Source organism: Dermochelys coriacea, chromosome 10, assembly GCF_009764565.3.
Source record: "Dermochelys coriacea isolate rDerCor1 chromosome 10, rDerCor1.pri.v4, whole genome shotgun sequence".
Lineage (NCBI taxonomy): Eukaryota > Metazoa > Chordata > Testudines > Dermochelyidae > Dermochelys > Dermochelys coriacea.
The window spans coordinates 85,035,507-85,057,246 of NC_050077.1; the positions used below are offsets into that span (position 1 = coordinate 85,035,507).

Sequence of the window (21,740 nt, forward strand, 5' to 3'; positions counted from 1 at the left end):
GGATGGTTTGGGAACATGTCTGAATCATGGCTTGTGACATGCTTCTCCCAGCAGCAGTCTGACATGGGCCTCATTTAATTCAACATACTGGTACTTGCTGACCCTGTACTCCTTAGCCAGGCCAAGTTCCCATCTCTGCCCTCACTTGCACCACGCAACTGGGCTGGCGCAAAGGGGGTGGGGGCCTGAATTTGGTGAAGGACAGGCCAGTTCTGAGTGGTATCTGCAGGACTGGCTCCCTACTAGCGCCTCTTGGACACAAAGGTAGAGATTTTTTAAAGCTGCCCTTTGCTCTTTCACCCACAAACTGCAGGTGCAAATAACTGTGACTTTGTCAATCAGATGGAGAGAAACGGTGCCAGGCTGCCAAGTTAATATGCTCTTCCCAGTCCTTGATCCGACAGGCTCTGGTCAGATCCTTAAAGCTGTACGTGACAGGAGACCTGGCTAATGTCGGGTGGGTGTTTAATCCCAAATCTCTGGCACTGAGCAGTTTGAGGGGCTGGTCAGTTTGCCAGGCTCAGAGAGTCCCTCCCCACGGATTGTGCTGTGAGCCAGGGATACAGTTACCCATGGCCAGGTTTGGCCTCCCCTTCCTTTCTCCGGCTCTGTCTTTCTGACATTTATAGGTCTGTGTTTTGATGTCAGCTGGGGCAGCCGGCAGCCAGCACAGTTCACCTTCCATTTGTGGTAAGACAGTTGTGTTCCCACCTGGCTCAGGCTCTCTTTCTTCAGCACCTTATCTGGCCATGTTGTAACCCAGTGGGGGTCTCCATGTGTCCTGGCCTCTCCATGTCGCCTGACTCACACTCCTCAGCTGTTGCTCTGGGTGCCAGCACTGCTGCTGGCCTGACCTCACTCCTCCACAGCCCAGGTGCTAATGTGTTTGTTCCCAAATCCCTCTTCAGGCACCTACAGACATTTTCTTCCCCATGTTACGTTGGTTGGATTGCCGCATGGTCCCTGCAGGCTGGGGTAAGTTTCATGGCCTCTTGCATGTGAATTATACATTCCTGCTAAAGCCTACAAATGCCACACACTCTTTTCTTGCAAGACAAAACTGGACCCGTTTCTACTGCCTCCCTCTGCTCAGATCCCCACTATTTGCCTGAGAACCTCTCACCAGCCTGTGAACTAACAGGGACTTACTTGGCTTGTTTGGAGGAGTCTCTTCTTGTTTTTCAGATGCAGTTTCACCTTCATCAGGTATTTTATTGGGGTAGTTACTGGACACGTAAAGTTTGTTTATATCAAGAGTGGTCTTACTAAAGGGTGACATGGAAGAGTACATGCTTGCATAGCCATTGGAGGAGCAACTCAATGCAGCCAGGTCCAGAGCCTTCCCTCCTGTGATGATGGGGATGTTTAAGGACAGCTTCCCGTCTTCGGCTCGGAGGAGGATGACTTGGTGATGGACAGCGGGGGAGGGGATGAGAATTTCCGATTTGCTCTTGGAGATTTGGGCGGCTCGCCATAAAGCAGTTTGGTGTTCTGGCTGCTTGCAAACAAGAGCTCCAGTGACCTGGGTTGAAACAAAAGCGGATTCCCATTCATGCTGCTTTAAAGCTAGGGTGACCATAAGTCCCGTTTTGCCCGGGACAGTCCCTTTTTTAAACGCTGTCCTGGCCATCCTGTCTTTTTTGGCAAAACAGGGCATTTGTCCCTTTTGCTCTTGCCAACTGATGATCAGCCAAAAAAGCGGGGTGCAACCCTTAGTGGGGTGCGACTCCTAGTGGGGTGCAGAGGAACATGTGAGGGGGAGGGGGCAAGCAGCAATGCCAGCCCTGCGTGGGAGGGAGGGCTTGGGAGAGCGTCTCGGGCTGGTGGCAGGGGATCTTGGGCCAGCCCCGCATGCAGGGGGTGGGGGCCTCGGGCTGGTCCCAAGCGGGCAGGGGGTAGAGGGGGACCTTGGGCCATCCCCAAGCAGGCGGGCAGCAGGAGCGGCTTGGGTGACCCACTATTCAGCCCGAATCTTCCCCTTCCTGATTCTGCCTCTTATTCCTCGTTCCAGCCCTTTTCACTGTTCTGAAAGACTCTGCTTTCTCCTTGATTTCTGTAGACTTATTTTCCCAAATCATTGCTTAGCCAAGCTAAAAGTAGCTAACTCTTGTAAATGGGGGAAAGCTGTGCCATACAATATGAGCAGTAGTAACCGTAGTGTTAAAATTCTCAAGGAACTTTAAAGAACAACACTCCAGCCAAATTTATAATGGGGGGGGGGGTGTCATCTGAGCATTTTACAGATGGGGAACTGAGACACAAGTGAATGTATGTCTTGCCCAACATAACCCAGCAAGGGACTGAGGGAGCCACGGATAAAACCCAGGAGTCCTGACCTCAGAACCCCTTCTCGAGCCCTCAGACACAGGCCACTTCCCCCAGGTGTCAGGGCCCCGGTTCACGCACAGAGGAAGTTGAGCAGCCTCACCTTGCAGGAATTGCACTGATGGGTTTCTTGTAGATAGTGATGAGTTTGTCCAGAACGATCACCGCCGTGGTGAACACCCGGTACGAATGCAGAAACGTGTTGAGAAAGTCGATGCTGAGGAACCGCAGGTCCGTCAGCCTCTCCAAGAGCCGCTCCACGCTTGCATAGCGGATCTGAAGGACCTTGCAGGAATTCATCGTTTTACTGAACCGAATGTCGACATCGTCACAGTACAAGCTGGCATCAGACCTGCGGGGATACAGAAACTCTCTGATCCAGCCTGGAGTGACACCACTGCGCTGTGTAGGCAGACACACTTCACCTGGATATACCTACGTGGGGTGCAGAGTGAGACAGTACTGACTCCCCACAGCTAACTGATTACTGTGTTCTCTTGGAGAGCCTCTTAATTAATGTTCTGATTTGTGAGCCTCCCAAGGGGAACGTGACAATCGCCATCCCAGTGTGCATGGAAACACTCTGGGATACACAAGAGCAGCAGATTTGCTGTAAACGAGTTAAACTTTGAAGTTCTGCAGTGTCTGTGATGTGAGAAAGCAGCTGAGCAGAGTGGCCCACAGCCCCTGCCTGCAGGAGGCCTGGAGGGGTTTGTCAGAATTTAGGGAAGCACACACTATTACTGTGGCTTCCACACAACCAGGCGCCTCAGAGAAGATGCAGGATGGCCATGCATCGGCTGGAGTCTGAATCAGCAAGAATTTTCCTGGGGAGTCCCATGCAACAGACACAGGTGCACAGGATGCACCACCCTGGAAAAGGCACAGAGGACTCCCCGTGCCATGCCATGCCATGCTGGCTGGGTACGGGGAAGAAGGCAGAGCCATAGCCCCGCCCTCCCCAAAACTGCACTAAGATCTGTGGAGTTACTGCAGGGATGAGCTGGGCTCATCCCCATCTGTCACAGGAAGCAAAGGGTCAGCCAAGAGCGAGGCTCAATACTGCTTTGCGGTCAGGGGTGACTAGAATGAAATGGGGTCAAGGGTGGAAACTTCCTGGCATCAGGGGTATTGGAACAATGTGTACATGGGGGGGCTGAGAGCCAATGACCCAAACTGGAAATCCTGTGCATGATGGAAACCACTTCAAGCTAGGGGGTGCGGCAGCAGCACCCCCAACACCTCCAGTTCCAGCACCTACGCCTGGCATTGATAAGAGCTAGAACTGACTCCCTGGAGGAAAGTGGACTGTGGACCAGAAGGAACATGATAGGTGTCTACTGGAAGATGTCCTGTCATAGAACCGTATCTGCTTGGCCTGGTTGCTATTGTACTGCAAGGTAGGGGACTCTGGTTCCTTCCCCACCTTCATCCCCCCATACCCATTTCATCTGTATTTTAGAAAACATTACATCAGTAATAATTATTGCCAGATCACTGACAAAGAAACCATAATATCCTAATGCCCAGAATGGAATTACGCCAATGTAAAGGCTTGTAAGCAGCATGGGAGGAGACCAGAAGAAATCCACACTGCACCAGTATATATGGCATCTGCAGCGGTAGCTGCCTTTGTATTTCCTTGAGCCCTTTCTTTTTAATCTTTTGTTTTTCCCTTTCTTTATTCCTCTGCATTTGTCCTCTTGAAGCTCCTCCCTTCCCACACAGCTCCTCCCACCTCCCTTCTCAGCCCTGAGCAAATGTTCTCTCCCCAAACAGCACCGACAAAACCCTGCTAATGTGCTATAATCATCGCTACCTCAAACAGTGCACACAACAGCTCCTAGACACAAAGAAAAATCTCCAGGGCCCCAAACAAACACCACAGACCTTTGTTGTAGAATGTCTTCTCAGCCTTGCCCATCACTAACTGTTACAATATTTCTATGGTGATCATCGATTACTGGTGTGTGACAAGGAGGATTACATACAAAGGGTTTCGTCTTGCACTGATTACACAAGCAAAGCTCCCACCGGCTTCCGAATTGAGCCATCTCAGTGATTTGAATGCTATGGGGTCCAAAGGGAGTTCTGCTGGTCCACGGGCAGAGTTAAACCCAGATGCCTCTGTAATCAAGCTACATTTGCACAGGCACTCAACATTACACATCTCCCAAAGCACAAAGCACTTACTTGATCATCTGGGGAACTGTGACTTTTGAGTTCTCCTCAAATGCATTCATCATGAGGCCATTGCATCGAATGTTGTCTACACACTGAAACACAGAAGGGTCAGGGGAATGGAGAACACAAGTTACACTGGAAAGAGAATTTGTTTCGAGGCTCGATATAGGATTTGATCAGTTGCTGAGATCACAGCATAAGCGGACGTGATGTTGAACTAGTCCAAACTGGATACATCCTCACTCATTTTATCTGCCAAGGGCCATTTGATATGAAATTGATGCTGGAAATGCTGCTTTCCTCAGATACGACTGGCAATAAATACTGGGTGACCAGAGGGAGAAGAGTTCATGGTGGTCACTCTTTATTCCAGTTACTAGTGGAGATGTCACAGAGAGCTACACAAATCAGCTTTTCTTCTAATGCAGGATTTGGCATATTTAGAATGAAACTATCAGAGGTGGACTGGGCAAAACCACAGACAGGGATCTCCAGAAATGCTCTCTCCACCTCTGTTCTCCCAGTTAGACTCTTCCAGCCCAAGTCTCCTCCCAGAGGACGCTGCCTGATAGCCCTGGTAGAAAGACTCTCTCACACCTTAGTCTGAGTGCCCTGACCCCTCCTCCTCTGCCGGTTACACACTATATGCTGTGTTGCTGTAGCTAGGTGGGTCCCAGAATACTAGTGCACAAGGTGGGTGAGATAATCTCTTATTGAACCAACTTCTGTTGGTGAGAGAAACCAGCTTTCAAGCTGCCCTACTTGTCTCTCTCACCAGCAGAAGTTGGCCCAATAAAAGATATTACCTGGCCCACCTAGTTTTCGGCAGCCTCTCTCAGCATGTAGCCTACACCCTGAGTATCTAAGGTTCCTGCCTATATCTATCCTGGGAAGCTATGATAAAAGTTAAACATACTATATTGCTTCCTCGCTGAAGAATACAGGACATTGCACAGCAAAAAGGTGGCTAAGAATGAGATGTTATAAAAATCTGCCATGGAAATAATTCATTGTTCTCTTCCTCCCAGCTGGAAGAGCAGTCCATATATTTCACGTAACCATATGGGCCCGACTCTTTACTTCTTTGCACCTTGCGGCATCACGTACAGTCCGCAAAGTGAGTGCAAAGTCGGTGTAAATTGCTGCCACTGGTGGGAGTGAGTGGGAAAGTCAGAACTGGCAGCCTTTTATGCTCATTTTGCACAAATGTAAATGATCTGCTGGCTGCAAGGGAATGGAGGGTTGGGGCAATAGTATTTTTCCAAATGGAATGGGCCCCAATTTTAGCATAGATTTACTCCCACCCTTGATGTGTGCGTGTGAACTACCGAGTGGCCAGAAAGCCCTGAATTAAACAAAATAAAATAAGAAATAAGAATTATTAATACTTCACGTGGCACTTTCTCCTGATGCTCTAGTTATTTTAATGACTTCAACCTCACAATACCCTCTGCGTTAAGTACTGTCTCTATTTTTATAGATAGGAAAAGTGATGCATAGAAAGGTTAATGCAAATGTTCTCCAACTCAGGTGCCTAAAGTCAGGCACGATACCCATATGTGAGCTTCCAAATAAATGGCCTGATTTCAGAGGCAATAAGCAATCTGCAACAGCCATGGAAACCCAGCATGACTTTGAAATCGGCCCACCTAGTTAGGTGTCCAAAAATGGATTGGTTTTTTGCTTGATTTCTTCTTACCTGACTGATGTCGCTGGTCCATGCAGCCTTTTCTTGCCTGGATGATGCCACCAAGATAACAGTAAAGGATGGAGAATCCTTTGGTTCCACTACAATTTTGAAATCAAGATGGTCTATGTCTTGCACTGATGCTTTTGCTTTATAATAGACAAGATAAACAAGCAGAGTAAGGTTTGAGGAGTTTTTTCTAGGACATTTTCCAATAGGCTTGTAAACAACATTTGCACTTTGTGGTTTTGTTTGGCCACAGCATGAGTTAACTGTGCAGAGGATACAAATTCAGAGCCTAAGCTTCCACGTTGGCCATGAATTACCAACTCATACTGCTTTCCTTTTCTCCTTCTCGCAGATGCAAGGAGGATCATTACTGGGGGGAGCCTGTGGATTTGTGCTTTCATGCAGAGAGAGCAAACCCATATTTTCAGTCTGAATAGCTTTTTTTGGCTGACCAAAGTGAGGCCCTGTTCTCAACTTGATGGTATCTGGCTCTTTCAATGCAATACCTTTTGAATGCTGCATCCGATCAATTCCAAAACTTCTGGGAATGTTTTAGGCATCGATGGCCCAAATCCTATTGATTTTGGTCAAAATGAGAGAGCCAGAAAGGAGAAATGGGGGACACATACAGCCCCATGCGTCCGGTTAGCAGAGCCATCATCCTCAGCCAGGTCTGTAATAATCCATAGACCACAGAACTGGGTTACTCTCTGTTTATCCTCCCAATAGAGTTTAACACCCTGAGTGACTTCACGAAATAACAGTGGGTGGAAGGGGGGGCATGCAGAGCCCCTAGCATAAGCAAGGGGTGTAGGCTGAGAGGGGGGTGGGTGGGAGCATGATCCACAGGGATCTTGTGGGGGGAATGGAGGGATGGAAGGAGCCCCTGAGGTGTGCAAGGAGTGTAACCTACAGAGGCAATAAAGTGGGGGACTCCCCAGTTTTAGATTAAGGAAAAGCAACAAAGCAAGAAATAACATAACCGGCAGGTCAAATCTGTGACATGCTACCCCCCCAAAGGGCGGCTGGCTGTGTGAAGGGGGAATAAAATCATCAGTGTTACCCAGCTTCTTTGTAGACCACAAGTGCTGCATCTGGCAGAGGGCCCACTGAGAGGCGCTCTCCGGGGCAAGGGACAGAGGAAAATGAGGCAAGAAAAAACCAACTCGCTGCTGCAAGCGGCGGAGCATCCTCAGCCCCAAGAGGGCCCGGAGAGCCTGGCCACAGCCCTCACCACGCTGCAGGCTTAGGCTTATGTGCCGCACCAGAGGGCGAGGACAAGATTGCAGGCTGCAGACTGGGCCGAGCCAGGGCCAGCTCGGTGCCATGGCGCTGTTACAGAGAGCGCCCAAGGGTCAGCCCACAGATGAGAGCCCAGACTGGCCATGCACAGGTGCAATCGGTACCCACAAGGGCTGTCTCCATAGTGTGGGTGCTGAGACCCAAACCTTCAAAACCACTGGGCACTTCAACTTTTGGGGGCCCAATTACTGAGGCCTCGGGGCCGATTGTCAGAGGCGCTGGGCACCCAGAACTCTAAACGGAATGAATGGGATCCAGGTGTTCAGCATCTCAGGCCACTCGTGTAGATACCTAAACTCGGATACAGCTGCCCAAGGCTAGGCACCAACCGCAGCATGGAAGCCCAGCTCCCGTGTCACAGCTCCAGCCGAGAGGCTAGTTTTGAGAACTTGGCTGCAAACATTTGGCTCCCCGGGTCACTCCTCCACCCCGACAGCCAGGTGTGCGGCTGTCACAGGCGAGCGGAGTTTGGCCACACGGCTCTTAGTTTTATGAGGAAGATTTTAAAGAGGACAGAAAATAGCAACCTGGGTTTTCCATGACAAAGACTGTAATTAGACAGGGCTTGCTGCACACCTACAGCAGCCTGGTTTTATTAGACCATTAACACTGCAATGCATGATGAGGTTGGCCACCTTTGGAAGGTTATATTTAGGATGACCATCCATCCCATTTTTAAATGGACAGTCCTGTTTTTTGGGACTTTTTCTTATATAGGCACTGTGACAGGGTCGGGCCAGATGGCTACAGGAGCATGACAGAAAGCAGATATATTAGTCCCAGGTTAAGTAGGTCCCTTTTCCCTGGGTAAGATAACAGGGAAGGTTCCAGAACAATCACAAACTTTCTGGAAACAATTAAGGCAGACAGGCTGATTAGAACATCTGCAGCCAATCAAGAAGCTGCTAGAATCAATTAAGGCAGGCTAATCAGGGCACCTGGGTTTAAAAAAAGGAGCTCACTTCAGTTTGTGGTGCGCGTGCAAGGAGCTGGGAGCAAGAGGCACTAGGAGCTGAGAGTGAGAACGCGGACTGTTGGAGGACCGAGGAGTACAAGCATTATCGGACACCAGGAGGAAGGTCCTGTGGTGAGGATAAAGAAGGTGCTGGGAGGAGGCCATGGGGAAGTAGCCCAGGGAGTTGTAGCTGTCGCACAGCTGTTCCAGGAGGCTCTCTAGACAGCTGCAATCCACAGGGCCCTGGGCTAGAACCCGGAATAGAGGGCGGGCCCGGGTTCCCCACAAACCTCCCAACTCCTGGTCAGACACAGGAGGAGCTGACCTGGACTGTGGGTTCATGAAAACGGCCAAACTGAGGGCTGCTGTGAAGCTCCAAGGTGAACAAATCCGCCAATAAGCGCAAAACCCACCAACGTAGGGGAGGAACTTTGTCATAGCACCTATTACCCCCCACCCCCGTCCTGTTTTTTCACAGTTGCTATCGGGTCACCCTAGTTATATTTGCATAGACATGCCTCTGTTTTGTTCATGGCAGATAATGTATTTGATTCATGTCACCTTGTTTTCTGCTTATGGAATGGTTGCCAGTGGATCACAATGTCCTTGAATTATTCGTTATTTGAATTTGCTCAACTAGCTTGTTTGCACTTTTGGTTTTACCCTCTATGGACTGATTCCAAACAGCTCCCTGCAGGTCGCTGTTAACTGCCATGAAAACTCCAGCCATGCTGGATGGTTGCAAATGGCCTGTGGGTCACAGAGTACGACGTCTGTGTCCTGGTCTGATGAGAATTACTCTTGTATGCAAGACTGTGGCCTTAGAAGCCGATTGGGCTTGGAATCTCCCAGACACAGGTGGCAGGTTAGGGAGAAGCGGCAGCTAAGCAGGGTTGGGCCATTGAAATCTTTTCTCTGTCTGGGAGGCGTAGGTTTTGCCTTGGGAGCAAAATAAGTTGATTGAGTTACTGGCTGGGCCCCAAATTTATATTTCATTTTCTTGCATCACATACACACAACCTAACTGTACATGCCCTTAATCCTCATCTTAAGTGGATGGTCAGTCCTTATGGGTCTTTTCTAACGCTTCTGGGTCCTGGCTTTGAGGAGGGTTTCATAGACTTTGCCCCCTTGTTGGGTCAGGCAGCGTCCAAGCCCACATCAAACACGCCACTTCTAGGGCCAATACTCTTGTTTCCAACATGTCTCCTTCCATTAACAGGTGTGTGAGGAGAGCTCCAAGGAACGCACCCAGAGCTTCCACGCGCCTGAAGGGAATTCTTTTTTAAATTCGCACCAATAATAATGGACAGGGATTTTGGGGGTTGGGTTTGCCCAGCTCCAGCTGATACCTACTTTCTTCATCAGTGCTCTCCTGCTCCTCCATCAAGGTGCAGTCGATGAGAGAGATCACACCATTCTGAAAGAGAGGAACAGCCACAAAGGGAAGAAATGCGACACTCGCACAGGCACACATCAATTAATCTCTGCAGAAACCCCTCGGAGGGGCGGCTGGGGGAGACGTGTCCATCTTCTTTGCTTTTTCAATTGAAGTCGTTTAAGCCCAGTTCCTGCAAACAGGAACCCAACAGGGTGACTCCTGGGCATAAAGTTAAGCATATGCTCAAGTGTTTGCGGGACCGGGGCCTTATTTATTACAATTTGAAAGCAGATTCTATTGCCAATGAATTCAGTGTTTTGACTGGTAGAAACTAAGTAATTAAATGCTTGGAAATTGCAATTTTCCCTGTACTGCTGATCAAACTAATTTATTTATAAATTATTTAATAAGAATAGTAAATTAAGTTTCCCCAAAGTCTGTTGTGATAATCAGCAACTCTTTGCCATGGACTGTAATCTTTCAAACTGGTAATTTAATGTCAGTAAAGAACCATTTTTCTAAGATTCTCACTAAATTAACTGCAACATCCATAGACAAATGTGAGTGTCTTGGGAATGGATTGGAGAAGCCTGTAAGTGTTATGTATAAATTTAGGCCTAATTAAAGTTTCCCACTGAATAGATTGTCAGTATTCTCGCAGCAAATCACAAATAACTTCTCTTGCTGAGAACTTGTAATTTTTATCTTAGCTCATTCTGTAAGTGACAGGATGTCCTAATCACATGCAATACGCTGAACTGCCCTGTTTGATTGCATTTAGACATCTGCAAAGCTACACTTATGTGAAGGAAATTGGCAGCTTAAGAAACTTGTTTTAGGAGCTGCAAAGGTGACGGTAATAAGACAGGCTATACCCCGCATTCCAGACCTACTGAGTTTGATAGGACATTGGAAAGGCTTAGTCTGGCAGGCCTGACTTCCTGGAGTCCCCCCATCCATTTTACTTTTAACGAAGATAGAAATTCAGCTCCTCAAAGGTATTCAGGTGCCTAATTCCCATTGGGAATCTAGAGTGCAGCAGTTCTCCGGTGGTGTTCCATGGACTATCCACGTCCCACACAGCTGCAGAATGGAGCACTCTGAGAATAAGGCTCTAGGGGACTGGAAGGCTGCTCATGGCAGATCTCTCTCTTACAATAGGGCCTGGAAAGCTGTTGCCCTGGACCATGGCTGATTTTGAGTCCCACAGTAGATAAGCCATAGAACTGCTCCTGCTGCAGTGATGCTCATTTTAGGGCCTGGTGGGGTTAAAGCTTTCTAGGAAAAAGTATAAGCTGCACTCTCCATTTCCCACTGCCTGCTTCTGCAGTCACAGTTGCTCACTTAAAGGTGGATTTTGCACACACAGTCAGTTACTCATTCAAAGGGAGGGGCAGGGAAATAGGGTCTGACTGGAGGCCAGTTGGAAATTCCACCCCTGATCTTCATCTGAATGCTGGCGTTGCTGCACTGACACTGCCCAGCAGCGGGGGCGGATGGGTCACACTGAGCTCCCACAGTGAAACAACACTTCAAAGGGGATTGCTGGGCGAGGTGACTGCCCCCCGTACTGGGCTCGTATCTGCACGAGTGTGAGAGAATTGCCCCTTTCTGCAATTCACACCTTGGTTAAGTGTAATTTTCCACCTGAGCCTCTTGTACAGATAATTAAGTGCTTGGAGAAGAGGAAGCATTGTCTCTCGCCCTCCTTCTTCAAGGACAGGGAGCCAAGCCTCCCTCTGGTGATCTTCCCTTTCTCGGACATCGGCACTTGGATGAGGGAACCTGTTGAGAGGACAAAATCCCATTATTGGCCCTTTGTGTCTCTTCTCACCTGCAGGGGGGTATAGTTCTGTTTCAGACACACGATGCCAGACTCAGACTGGCAAGGCAGCTGGTGAATAAAGTAGCCAGATGCCTCAGGCAGGAAGCCATGTACTGCAACTGAGCGTGCTTCCCAAAGGTCACGCAGGGCAGGAAGACCCAGCTGTCATGGCAGTGAACCAGGGAAGCGGATCAAACGAAGGCTTCCGTTAGCAGCCCTGGCACACAAAGAGTGCTCCGGGGTGTGACATCCCGGGGGCTGCCACACCGACTTTCCCACCCCTAAGGTCCCATGGTGGGGATGCCAGGGGAGCACTGCTGGTGGAGTAGCCATACAGGGGGGCCTTTGAACACCTGCTGTGCTGCAGGGGGGTCTGTGCGCCCCAGGAGGTGATGAGGCAGGGAGAAGAGGTTGGGTCCAGTGCCCAACACACTGTGCAAGGGACGTGGAGAGCAGCAACCTGTGAGCTGGAAGAGCAGCCTAGTGCAGGGACCCCCACACCCTTCCAGGGGCCTGGGGTGGATTTCACCCCACCTCAAGCACTGGCCACACAGGTCCTTCATGCCTCCTGCTGCAGGCCAAATGAATTTCGCCCAGACATGCCACACTGCACTTGGTGCCATATGGAGACTCGTGCAGAGACTCTCACTCCATGGCAGGCACCGAGCCCCTCCAGCCAAGCATGCTCGACTGCTTCCTGCCACTGGACCTCCGGGCTGTGACGTGTGAGAAGGGGGCCTTTGGAGGCTTGCTGGAGCTCCTCATGACAAGACCCTTGACTCTTCTCCACATCTAAGGGCAGTAAGGGCAGGGATCCAATACACTGGCTCGTCCCCCGCTAAGGGGAAGTTTCTGTGGGAGCCCCATGGAGAACAGCAGCATGGCTGACCCAAACCTAGGCTGCAATTAGACCTCAGGGGAAAAGGCACAAAGAAAGGGATCCATCCATCACGAGCTCTCTGGGGAATGGCCCTGGTACAAAGCCATGCCCTTCACGGGATGCAACACTTACTAGGAGGCCAGGGCCAGCGAGCAGGAGCCCCAGGGCCAGCCCTCCATGCTTGGCCCAGCCCTGCAGGGCAGCGTTTGTAAGCTGTGCTGGCACACAAGCTACCAAATGGTTGGTCTGACCGTGGGGGACTGCCAGAGAGCAGCAGCACCCCGGCCATGCCCCTTTCTCCAGGCCATGCCCACTCCACAGGGCTGGAGGCTAAACTGACCCTTGGCATTCCCCTGGGTGCCGGTTACTAGAAAGTCAGGATCCAGCCCAATATTTGGCACTAGAAAACCATTTTGTGCTATAACACAGGTGCCAGCTCTGTGGTGCAGGGCAATCCAAGAACAGAGACCGTCCGCACTCAAGTAGGTTTATAGCAGGAATGAATGGTCCCTATTTCTAATGTTACAGCTCTCCACGCAATGTAATGGCACTGTGCCCAACACAGCGTCACAGTACTGGAAACAGGCAGCCAGGCAGCTCACCAGTGCAATGCATCGCATGGACAGAGGAGGGGGGAGTTATGCAGGTGTAAACGTTATACCTTGTCTGACAAAAGTCTGGCTGGTGTCCAGGAGAATTTCACACCCTTCAATAATCATCCTTTCTATTGCCAGATTTTTTCGAATATTTTCTGTCTCACTCACTTCGTCATGCATTATCCTAAAGAGGAGAAGAGACAACTGGAGACAGTGAAATCTGCCGGAGAACTGCTGGTGAAGACGGCAATGTGGCTTTTACACTCAAGAGTAGCTGCATTAAGCATAGCTGATATAAAGGACAGCAAAGAGAACCCATCATTGCCCTCTATATACAGCCCTATATCCTGGGGGCTAGGAGACAACACACATCCATCTGGAGTTGCTACGTTTCTAAATAGAAAAATGTTGGTGGATTTTTGAATTTCCATTCTTGCTGGGAACTGCCCCATCTGGCTGGATGACCTCTCCCTAGGCAGGCCATTTGTCTGGTTTTAAGCCAGAGGGTCCTTTTTTCCCTGTGGTTTATCCCTGTCCAGCACAGACAAAACTGGACGTAGTTTTGCCCAGTATCACAGACAGATGACGTCATTTTGAAGAGTGCGCAGCTCCACCCCCACCAGCGTGACCGCACACACTGTTCGTGCGCGAGATCATGCGGGCACAGGGTGGGAGGCGCTTTTCAAAATGGTGTCCTCTGTGTGGCATGAGCTCACATGCCCCATGCGCGAGGTCATCCCGGCGGGATGGGGTCATGCTGGCAGGGGCGGGCCCAGGCCCATCCGGGAAAAACCAGAACGTCCGGTGCTCTGGGAATGCGGTAGTGGCCACCCTGTTTCACCCTCTGACAAACCACATCTCGCTCTCCTGCTCGTGGAGGAGCTGAATGGAGGGGTGGCAATTCTTTGTGTGGGTAAACTCAGGGTTGGTGTGAGGGATTTATCTCCCCGTCTGTGGTATGCTGCGATATGAACTAACGGAGAGACAAGAGCAGAATGCTTCACTTCTCAGCCTCTGGAAGGAAAGTATTAGACACTGGGAATTTAGGGGTCCCTATTGTCAAAGAAATCAGTCCAGAGACTGCTGGGACAACGGTAGGAGCAAGGTCTCCTGCGCTGCCCCAGGCACTCACAGCTGGATTTCCCTAGGCTTGTCCATGAACAGTGCCACCCTGCGTCTCCACTAGACCCAGCTGGAAAAAAGGGGAGAAATTCATATAGTTTGGGGGAATGTTTCTTCCTGGTTTTCCCCCCATAATTTGAATTTCATTGAAATTGAACGTTTTGAAAAATGTAGCCCAGCTCCGATCTGCACCTCGTTATCTGTGCCCGTAGCACGGCGGTGTCGTCAGACGTCACAAAGGAGGGAAGGGCAAGTGCTGACATAATCACGCCATGAACAGGACAAGGCTAGAAACCCCCCAGCCCCAAGAACGCTTCTTGGGGTTCCCCCACAATCCGAAAGCTGGCCCTGGGTAGGGTATTCACAGGCCCATGTGTCTATCAAGCCTTTTTCAGACCTCTGACTCCAGGGTGGCACTTCCGGGAATACTGGGAAGTTCTCCTAAGAAGCCGATTGACTGATGTTGTGCTACTACATAGCGTACCCCTGAATCCACAGCAGCAAATCCCACCACGCCACCTCGTTACCGGCTGACTCATTACGGATTACAAATGCTAAAACCCACTGACCCAAAAACACTCTGGTTTGGGCAGCCCTTCTCGGCTGCAGTTGGCCTATTCCAGATATGCTGTGCGGATAGGAAAGCACAGCACGTTGTACAAACTCTTCCAACAGCCAGACAACGTACAAGAGAAAGTCTGTGGCTCTGGTCTCAGGGCTACTGGACGTGCCACACTAGCAAGCTCCTCACCCACCTGAGTCAGCGTCAAGGTCCTGACCGGCAAAGCAATTACATGTGTGCTTGACTTTAAGCATACAAGTAGCCCTGCTGAAGTCAGTGGGGAGAAGCACACGCTTACAAGTAAGTATGTGCTCAAGTGATTGGCGGGATCAGGGCCTAAAATACCTCAACATACTCAACCTGTGATACCTAACTGCAAGAGCTAGTGACAGAGCACAGACTGCAGATAAAAATATAGGCCCTAATCCTGCAATTGGCTCTGGGTCCTAGCTTGGACCCCAGAGCCCACTAGGTTCCACACAGGCTTGTTGGTCTGCACTCGTGGGCCCAGCTGCAGGGTCATGGCCAGAGACAGGCTTTCTGCATTTTGTATACGAGTGCTGCAGTTCTGGGTTCTGCCCACAGCATGGCCTGCACCAGCTGATTCTACAGCTAGAGGAGGAAGATATGGTGCAGGCTGAACTGTGCCAGCAACAAGTGATGACACTCAGATCAGCTTGGTGCACTGTTGCAAGGAAATGGCCAACAGCATTTGCATTTTTCAAAAGGAAACCGAAAACACTTGAAATGTGAGTGTTTCCACACTGCACTTGGAAAGAAGAGAAAAAGCCCCTCTGTGCAGGCATACACCTGAAAGCAGACTCATTTTCAAACTCATTTTCAGATGCTGCCAGGCTGGCACCCATGTGACTGGCTCCAGGAACAGCCAGCACAGAGCCCTGTGATTTGCATGAAAAATTCTGGGTTCCAGAGGATTTAATAAAAAGCAAAGGAGGACTTGTGGCACCTTAGAGACTAACAAATTTATTAGAGCATAAGCTTTCGTGAGCTACAGCTCACTTCATCGGATGCATCGGATGCATTTAATGGCTCCGGTTCCTACCTCTTCTGTGCAGCAGCGATTCCGCGAGCTCGAACTCCTCAGTCTTGGCTGGAGGACAGTGTTTGAAAATGAATTTCAGCACCGGTTCCCCCCAGATCAGTGCTAAAAAGGGTGTGAATGCTAACGGTGTCTCGAGACACTTTCTGAAGTGCCGCTGGAACTGATTTACTCGCCCTTGCCCTGTTCTCAGTACTGATTCAGGGGAAATCGACACAGACAACCAGCTTCAGCAGCAGCTTGTTGTCCTGGTCTGGACAGAGCTGCTGTGTTTTAGGTGGACTCTCTCCTTTTCTGGGAGGGGAGGCAAATGGGACCTAATTCATTAATTTGTAAATCACAGAGCTCAGAACGATGGGATGTGACACAAGTGCTCAGCTCTATTTGGGAGGTTTGAGGTTTCATGCCCTTGGCACCCACAGGTGAAGGAACGTTCAATGCTTCTCAGCTTTCATACAACAAGCATCATGATGTTCAAAGGGAAGGTCCGAACCTGAAATAATGCAGGCCATTTTGGACCCGTCCTTTCCCCTGCACCCTGTACACCACAGATACTGCTCATGATGCCACTTTGGTCCCCCCGGCAGACTCATTACCATAGAGCTACAAAGCAATGCCGACACATTCGGCACACACAGCAGGTTCATGGATGGCCTCATGGAGCAACAGGCCAGAATGATATTCATGCATTTGGGAGGGAAATGGCTAAGTAAGGATTCAACTTCCCCTTAGTTTCTCCTATATTTCACCTCAAAAGGAACACACCTTCCCCTCCCTCAGCATACACACGGCCTCTCCACCACGCCTGCCCTACGGAGATTAGAACCGCTGCCGTGGCAGAGCCTTTGAAGCCTTCCTTGGAAGGAGAAGGAATCAACCTGTGATGGTTCTGACCTGGAAAGCTCTTCTAGCTTGGACTTGGCGTAGTCCAAGCTGTTCCTCTCCACGTGCTCATGGGGTGTGTGCGCCAGCAACTCATGTAACGTCAGAATGTATCTGGGAATCTGAGTGGGAACCGGAAATCAGGTGGTCAGCAGAAGGAAACAATCGTGGCAGTGAATTAGCATTAACTCTCACGTAAGGACGACTGGTTTGTACAAAGTGAACTGGGCGATAAGGGAAGGCTGGGTCCTCAGCCTCCACAAACTTCTTTGTGCTGCTCCATAAAGCCACGAGCGCCCACCTATCCCGCCCTGCACCGAGCCCCGCTCCAGAAAGCGACCCCTTCCCCATGCACAGGCTCAGGTCCTGCCCCAGCACCGCTACTGGGGTCCTCTACCAAGCCCCGGTTCATACCCTGTAATTCAGGTACCAGCATTCAACGGTTAACTGGGCCCCACCCAGCCGTGGCGGGCAGGGGGCTCACCGGATGGTGGTTCTAAAGCCGTGTTATTCCCTGTGTTTAGGAAAGCGAGAATGGCTCTCGCGCTCACGTGGTCTCTGCTTGCCAAAGTCTCGGCCAGGCAGAGGGCGGCAGGCCCCGCCCAATGCTCATGCTTAGGGACGCTGAGACTTACAGGGGCTTCGTTTCCCATTACTGAGCCTGGCAGTAAAGTGAGGAGCCCCAGGCTTGCCCCGGGGAGTACTGGCTGGCTCTGCTGACTCAGCCCCCTGGGGTCTCTGGGGGATCAGCCGGAGGCCATGGGCAAATGGAGAGGGACCTGGCGATGGGAGTAACTCAGAGTCCAAGAGACTCGTTACCTGGTGGGTGAGGGTTTCAAGCTGGGTGTGGCTTTCCTGGCTGAGGGATTCGGGCTCTCACACTGCCAGGTCTCCAGTGCCCTTGTAAGGAGGGGCCAAGACTGAGGCACCCTCCTGAGCTCAGTCTAGAGCGACTCCAGAATGGTCTATGGTGCTGGGGTGGAGGGGGTGGGAGGTGGGATTGGAAGGCTAGGAACTCAACCTAGAGGCCGTCCCTGCCCCCACCTAGGGTGCGAGTGGCCGTCTGCAGGGAGGGAGCCCGCTGGGCTGTGACTGGGCTCAGAGTGGCTGAGCCTACGTTTGGCCACTCACTTCGTGGCACGGAATATTCCAAAGGAACTCCTCTTCTAAACAGCCAGCCAGGCCCCCTCCTTCTCCATTGCCCTGGGAGATTATTTATATGCAGAGCTCAGGAGACCCAGCAGATCTGGGGAGCAGGAAGTTTCCTTGCTGCATTTTATGGCCCGCTAGCACCTGCCACGAGAGCCATATGTCACCTGGAACATGGGGTACGTCAAGAAGGTCTCCAGCGTCCTCTCCTCGCAGTCCGGCTTGGCCTCATAGTGCTTCAGTAGCTTGTCGAAGTCACGGTTCTGCTTGCAGTGCGCCAGGATCTGCAGGCTGTACTGATGGTTTCTCACAAACTCCTGGTAGATGTTCAGCATGGGCAGCAGGATGTCAAACAAATCAGCTGTAAGCAAGCAGGCAAAGAGCCGGTTACTGCACCGCACGAGAGCCTCGCACTCAGAACGGGCTCCAGCCGCTGTAACATCGGTGCCGGGCGGACAGGCTCACTCACCCGCGCCTGGCCTGAATGAAGATGGGAGCCACTGATTTGTGGTTGTGTCTGACATTTACAGGAGTGACATGTCACGTGCTGGTTCTGTGTCTGGATTTTGGGTTTGAAGAAATGGACATTTGCACAGCAAGGAAATTCAAGCCTAGTTTGGCTGGCCTCCCTGGAGCTCACTGCTTTAGGGACATGCACCTTCCAAGGTGAGTCAGGCAGTAGGTGGGGGTGCTGGGACTTGCATCGCTCCAGGTGGAGAAGCCCTGCCTGTTGCGCGTTTCCTAGGGCATTGAGGGGTGAGGCATGTCAGCCTGCACCGTCTGAGCGCCCACAAAAACAATGGGTCACAATGGGGGGGACTCAAGACTGTGCTCCCTGTCTTAGAGCTACTGCGCAGAGCACTGGAGCAGCTCCTGAATGAGGAGCGGAGGGTGGAACAGTCAGTGAGGAGCTGCTGGATTGGCAAATCTCTGATGTAACTGTGGTATCCATCAGGGCTGTGTGGGTAACATAGCTGGGAACATGTCAAGAACCTTCAGCATCACAGTAAACTCTTCTGTGAATAAAGAAAAGTCCCATGAGGTCAGCCAGTCATTTCACTGGATTACAAAACTAGGACCTGAGCTGCATGGTTGACTAGAATTGGTTTGGGTTTTTTTCCCATGAATGAAAAAAATGTATGCCTTACCACAACAATTAGCAACAGTTTAGTGCAGTGATGTAGATCAGAGAGAATCACTGTAAAGTTTATTAGAAGAAAGGACAGGCATGATCTAATGAGAGTGAAGAAGAACATGCAATAAAGAAACAGCATCTACTCACCAAGCACTAGCGTCGGCCAGCTAGATATTCTTGCTTTCAGGCCTTGATAAAAGATCTGGTGCAAAAACATGATTGTTTCACTGAAAGATAAACCAAAAGGTAAACAGATGGATGAACAAGAATCAACTAATAATTTAAGAATCCTGGCACTTCTATAAGCACTGCAAAATGAGGATGAGACTGGGTGGACTGGCTGATGAGGAGAGACTGAAAGAGTGACGGATGGAGAGAAATTCCTCAGCATGGGACAAGGGGAAGAATTAGTGGAAATAGTGGGATGAGGAAGAAAGGGAAAGTGTGAGCAGGCCACGTTTCCCAGTAGTGAGAAGTAGGATCCCACAAACAGTCTCCTAAGTGCTGTAATGAAGGATCATCCCGGGAACATTTAAAACGAGCAGCCAGCACCATTCCCGGGGACGTGTACAAGAGAACCGTGCACTAGCAAGAGGCGTCTTGTATTTCAGTCTGGAGAGACGGATTCCCTGGAGATGGGCAGCTGCCCAAAGCTACTCCCTAGCAAGACACCAAATGTGCACCACTCATGCACCTCGACGGGGGCCATTCCTGAGTCCAGCTGGCTGCTGCTCCCGTCCACAAAGGACTGGGAATATGCAGAGTGGCTGGGGCTTGTTGAGTTTCTCTAACACCCTCTTAAATAACTCTTTGAGCCTCTGTCTGCTGCTCCTAGCCTCTGCTCTGTCCCTGCCTTGTCTCTCTTCTTCATTTAATAATCAGGTGAGCAGAAGGCTGCACAGCGGCCCAGGTGGGCCCTGACCTTGCACCTGCTCCATAGATTTCCCCAGCTTCCATTCCACTCTCTATCAAAGCACCACAAAATAATTTTGCATCAATTATTTACGATTTCCCTCCAGTATTCAGAGTTGCCGGTCCTCGATTAACTCATCAGTCTAGGTGCTTCACCATTACAGCCATAATTAGTTTTACCACTATCATCCCGCCTGCAGAATTCAAATGTGCAGGTCTGTACTTTCCTGTACCAAGGACCTTGCTTTATTATCAGCAAGTTCTCCAGCTATTCCTCCCCCTCCCGCCCCACAGAGCTGTCCGATTTGGTAGGTTAGAGTTGCCTAGTTTTTGTTGTCTTTTGCATTCAGCGTGGGATGCCCCCGGCTTGGGACAGCTGTCATGTCTCTTCCTCCCCAGTTTGCAGGCAGGGTGTTGATTAGGGTTTCCTCCTTTGCTACGACTTTTTCCTTCTCTGGGGAATTTCTGCTTTCCCCTGCTACATGTCCCTCATCTTCCTTTACTGACAGGGAGGCAAAGGAGTTGTTTAATTTTCAGCAGTATATAAATGACCTTTGCCATCTGCTTGCCAGACCCTTCCTGCTGCCTTCCCTGACCTGCTGCCCCAGGCACAGATCTCATTAGTTCTGTGACTCTCTTGCAGAGTTTTTCTTTGCTGGGTGCGGCAGTGCTGCTTTCCTCATTTTTCACGCTCTCTCGAAGTCACTCGGCTGTGTTTGCAGGCTTCTTGGTGCCTGATGGGGATACCTCGCAGGCCCTCCCTTCCCCCTGGCATCGGTGCCTGGTGGAGAGTTTCACACGCCACTCACCTCTGCCCGGTCTGAATGAAGATGGTAGCCACTGCTCTGTGTTCGTGTGTCACATTTACAGGAGTGAAATTTCACTCATGGGTTCGTGTCTGTATTTTGGGTTTGAAAAAATGGACGTTCGCCCAACAAGGATCTGCCAGGGCTTAATTTGTGCTGGGGCTGAGCTCTGGCACCCCTTTCAATACAAATTAAGCCCTGGGGGAGGCAGCAGGGCCTGGAGGTGATGGGGGTGGGTGGGGGAGAGCCCGTGAAGGCCAAGGGTGATGGGGGTGGGTGGGGGAGAGCTTGTGAAGGGCAGGGGTGATGGGGTGGGTGGGGGAGAGCCCGTGAAGGCCAGGGGTGAGGAGGGGAGTTTATATAGAAGTTTGCCCAGGGTGCCATTTTCCCTTAAGGCGGCCCTGGATAGCAGGGACTGGACTCAATGACCCAGAAGGTCCCTTCCAGTCCGATGTCTGATGATTTCCCTGAGGCTGTATCTGATAATCTCCATCTCCTTGAAAGTATCACCTCTGCAACCTACTTCGTCTCATTACAGCAGGAGCAAGAGCTGTCACTGCATTTCCCAGAGGGGATGGAGCCGCTCACCCACAACGGAAGCACAGAGAGCTGAGGGGTGGATTGCGCTAGCCAGCAACACGCAAGCAAGGAAACGGGGAATAAGTTCTGCCATTGTCCTGCATGAAGAAAGGAATCCCCAGAGCTGGAAGCTAGTCAGGACACAGGGCTCCCTCTCCTGTGTGGCCCCTCTGAACACACTAATGATACTTCACTGCTAACTCAGCCAAACTCTTTCTGAGGGTCAGTAAAAGTCAACTAACTTTCTCTCGCCCATTTCCGTAGGGCTCTGCATTTTCTGGTTTAAGCTGGAATCAGAAATAGCCTGAGAAATTCTCTTCTTAGTATAGTTCTGAGTTACCTAAAACTGGGAAGTACCAGGAAATTAATGAGATCTCCTGATTCCCAGA

General features: G+C 50.6%; 1 protein-coding gene and 1 long non-coding RNA gene across 2 annotated transcripts in view; one reads left to right on the top strand and one right to left on the bottom strand.

The window, feature by feature from the left end:
- Window positions 1–21,740, bottom strand: part of RASGRF1 (Ras protein specific guanine nucleotide releasing factor 1) — a 100,388-nt gene that overhangs the window by 36,842 nt on the left and 41,806 nt on the right. Inside the window, 11 exon segments of the mRNA XM_038418022.2 lie at window positions 1,150–1,378; window positions 1,381–1,522; window positions 2,429–2,677; window positions 4,519–4,601; window positions 6,209–6,345; window positions 9,819–9,882; window positions 11,468–11,628; window positions 13,210–13,328; window positions 16,783–16,892; window positions 18,087–18,280; window positions 19,202–19,281. Of these exon segments, the coding sequence (XP_038273950.1) occupies window positions 1,150–1,378; window positions 1,381–1,522; window positions 2,429–2,677; window positions 4,519–4,601; window positions 6,209–6,345; window positions 9,819–9,882; window positions 11,468–11,628; window positions 13,210–13,328; window positions 16,783–16,892; window positions 18,087–18,280; window positions 19,202–19,281 (1,568 nt within the window).
- Window positions 1–21,740, top strand: part of LOC122456186 — a 57,567-nt gene that overhangs the window by 33,204 nt on the left and 2,623 nt on the right. The window contains exon 2 of the long non-coding RNA XR_006274900.1: window positions 21,311–21,573. This is a non-coding gene — a long non-coding RNA (uncharacterized LOC122456186). The remainder of the gene's footprint in view (window positions 1–21,310; window positions 21,574–21,740) is intronic.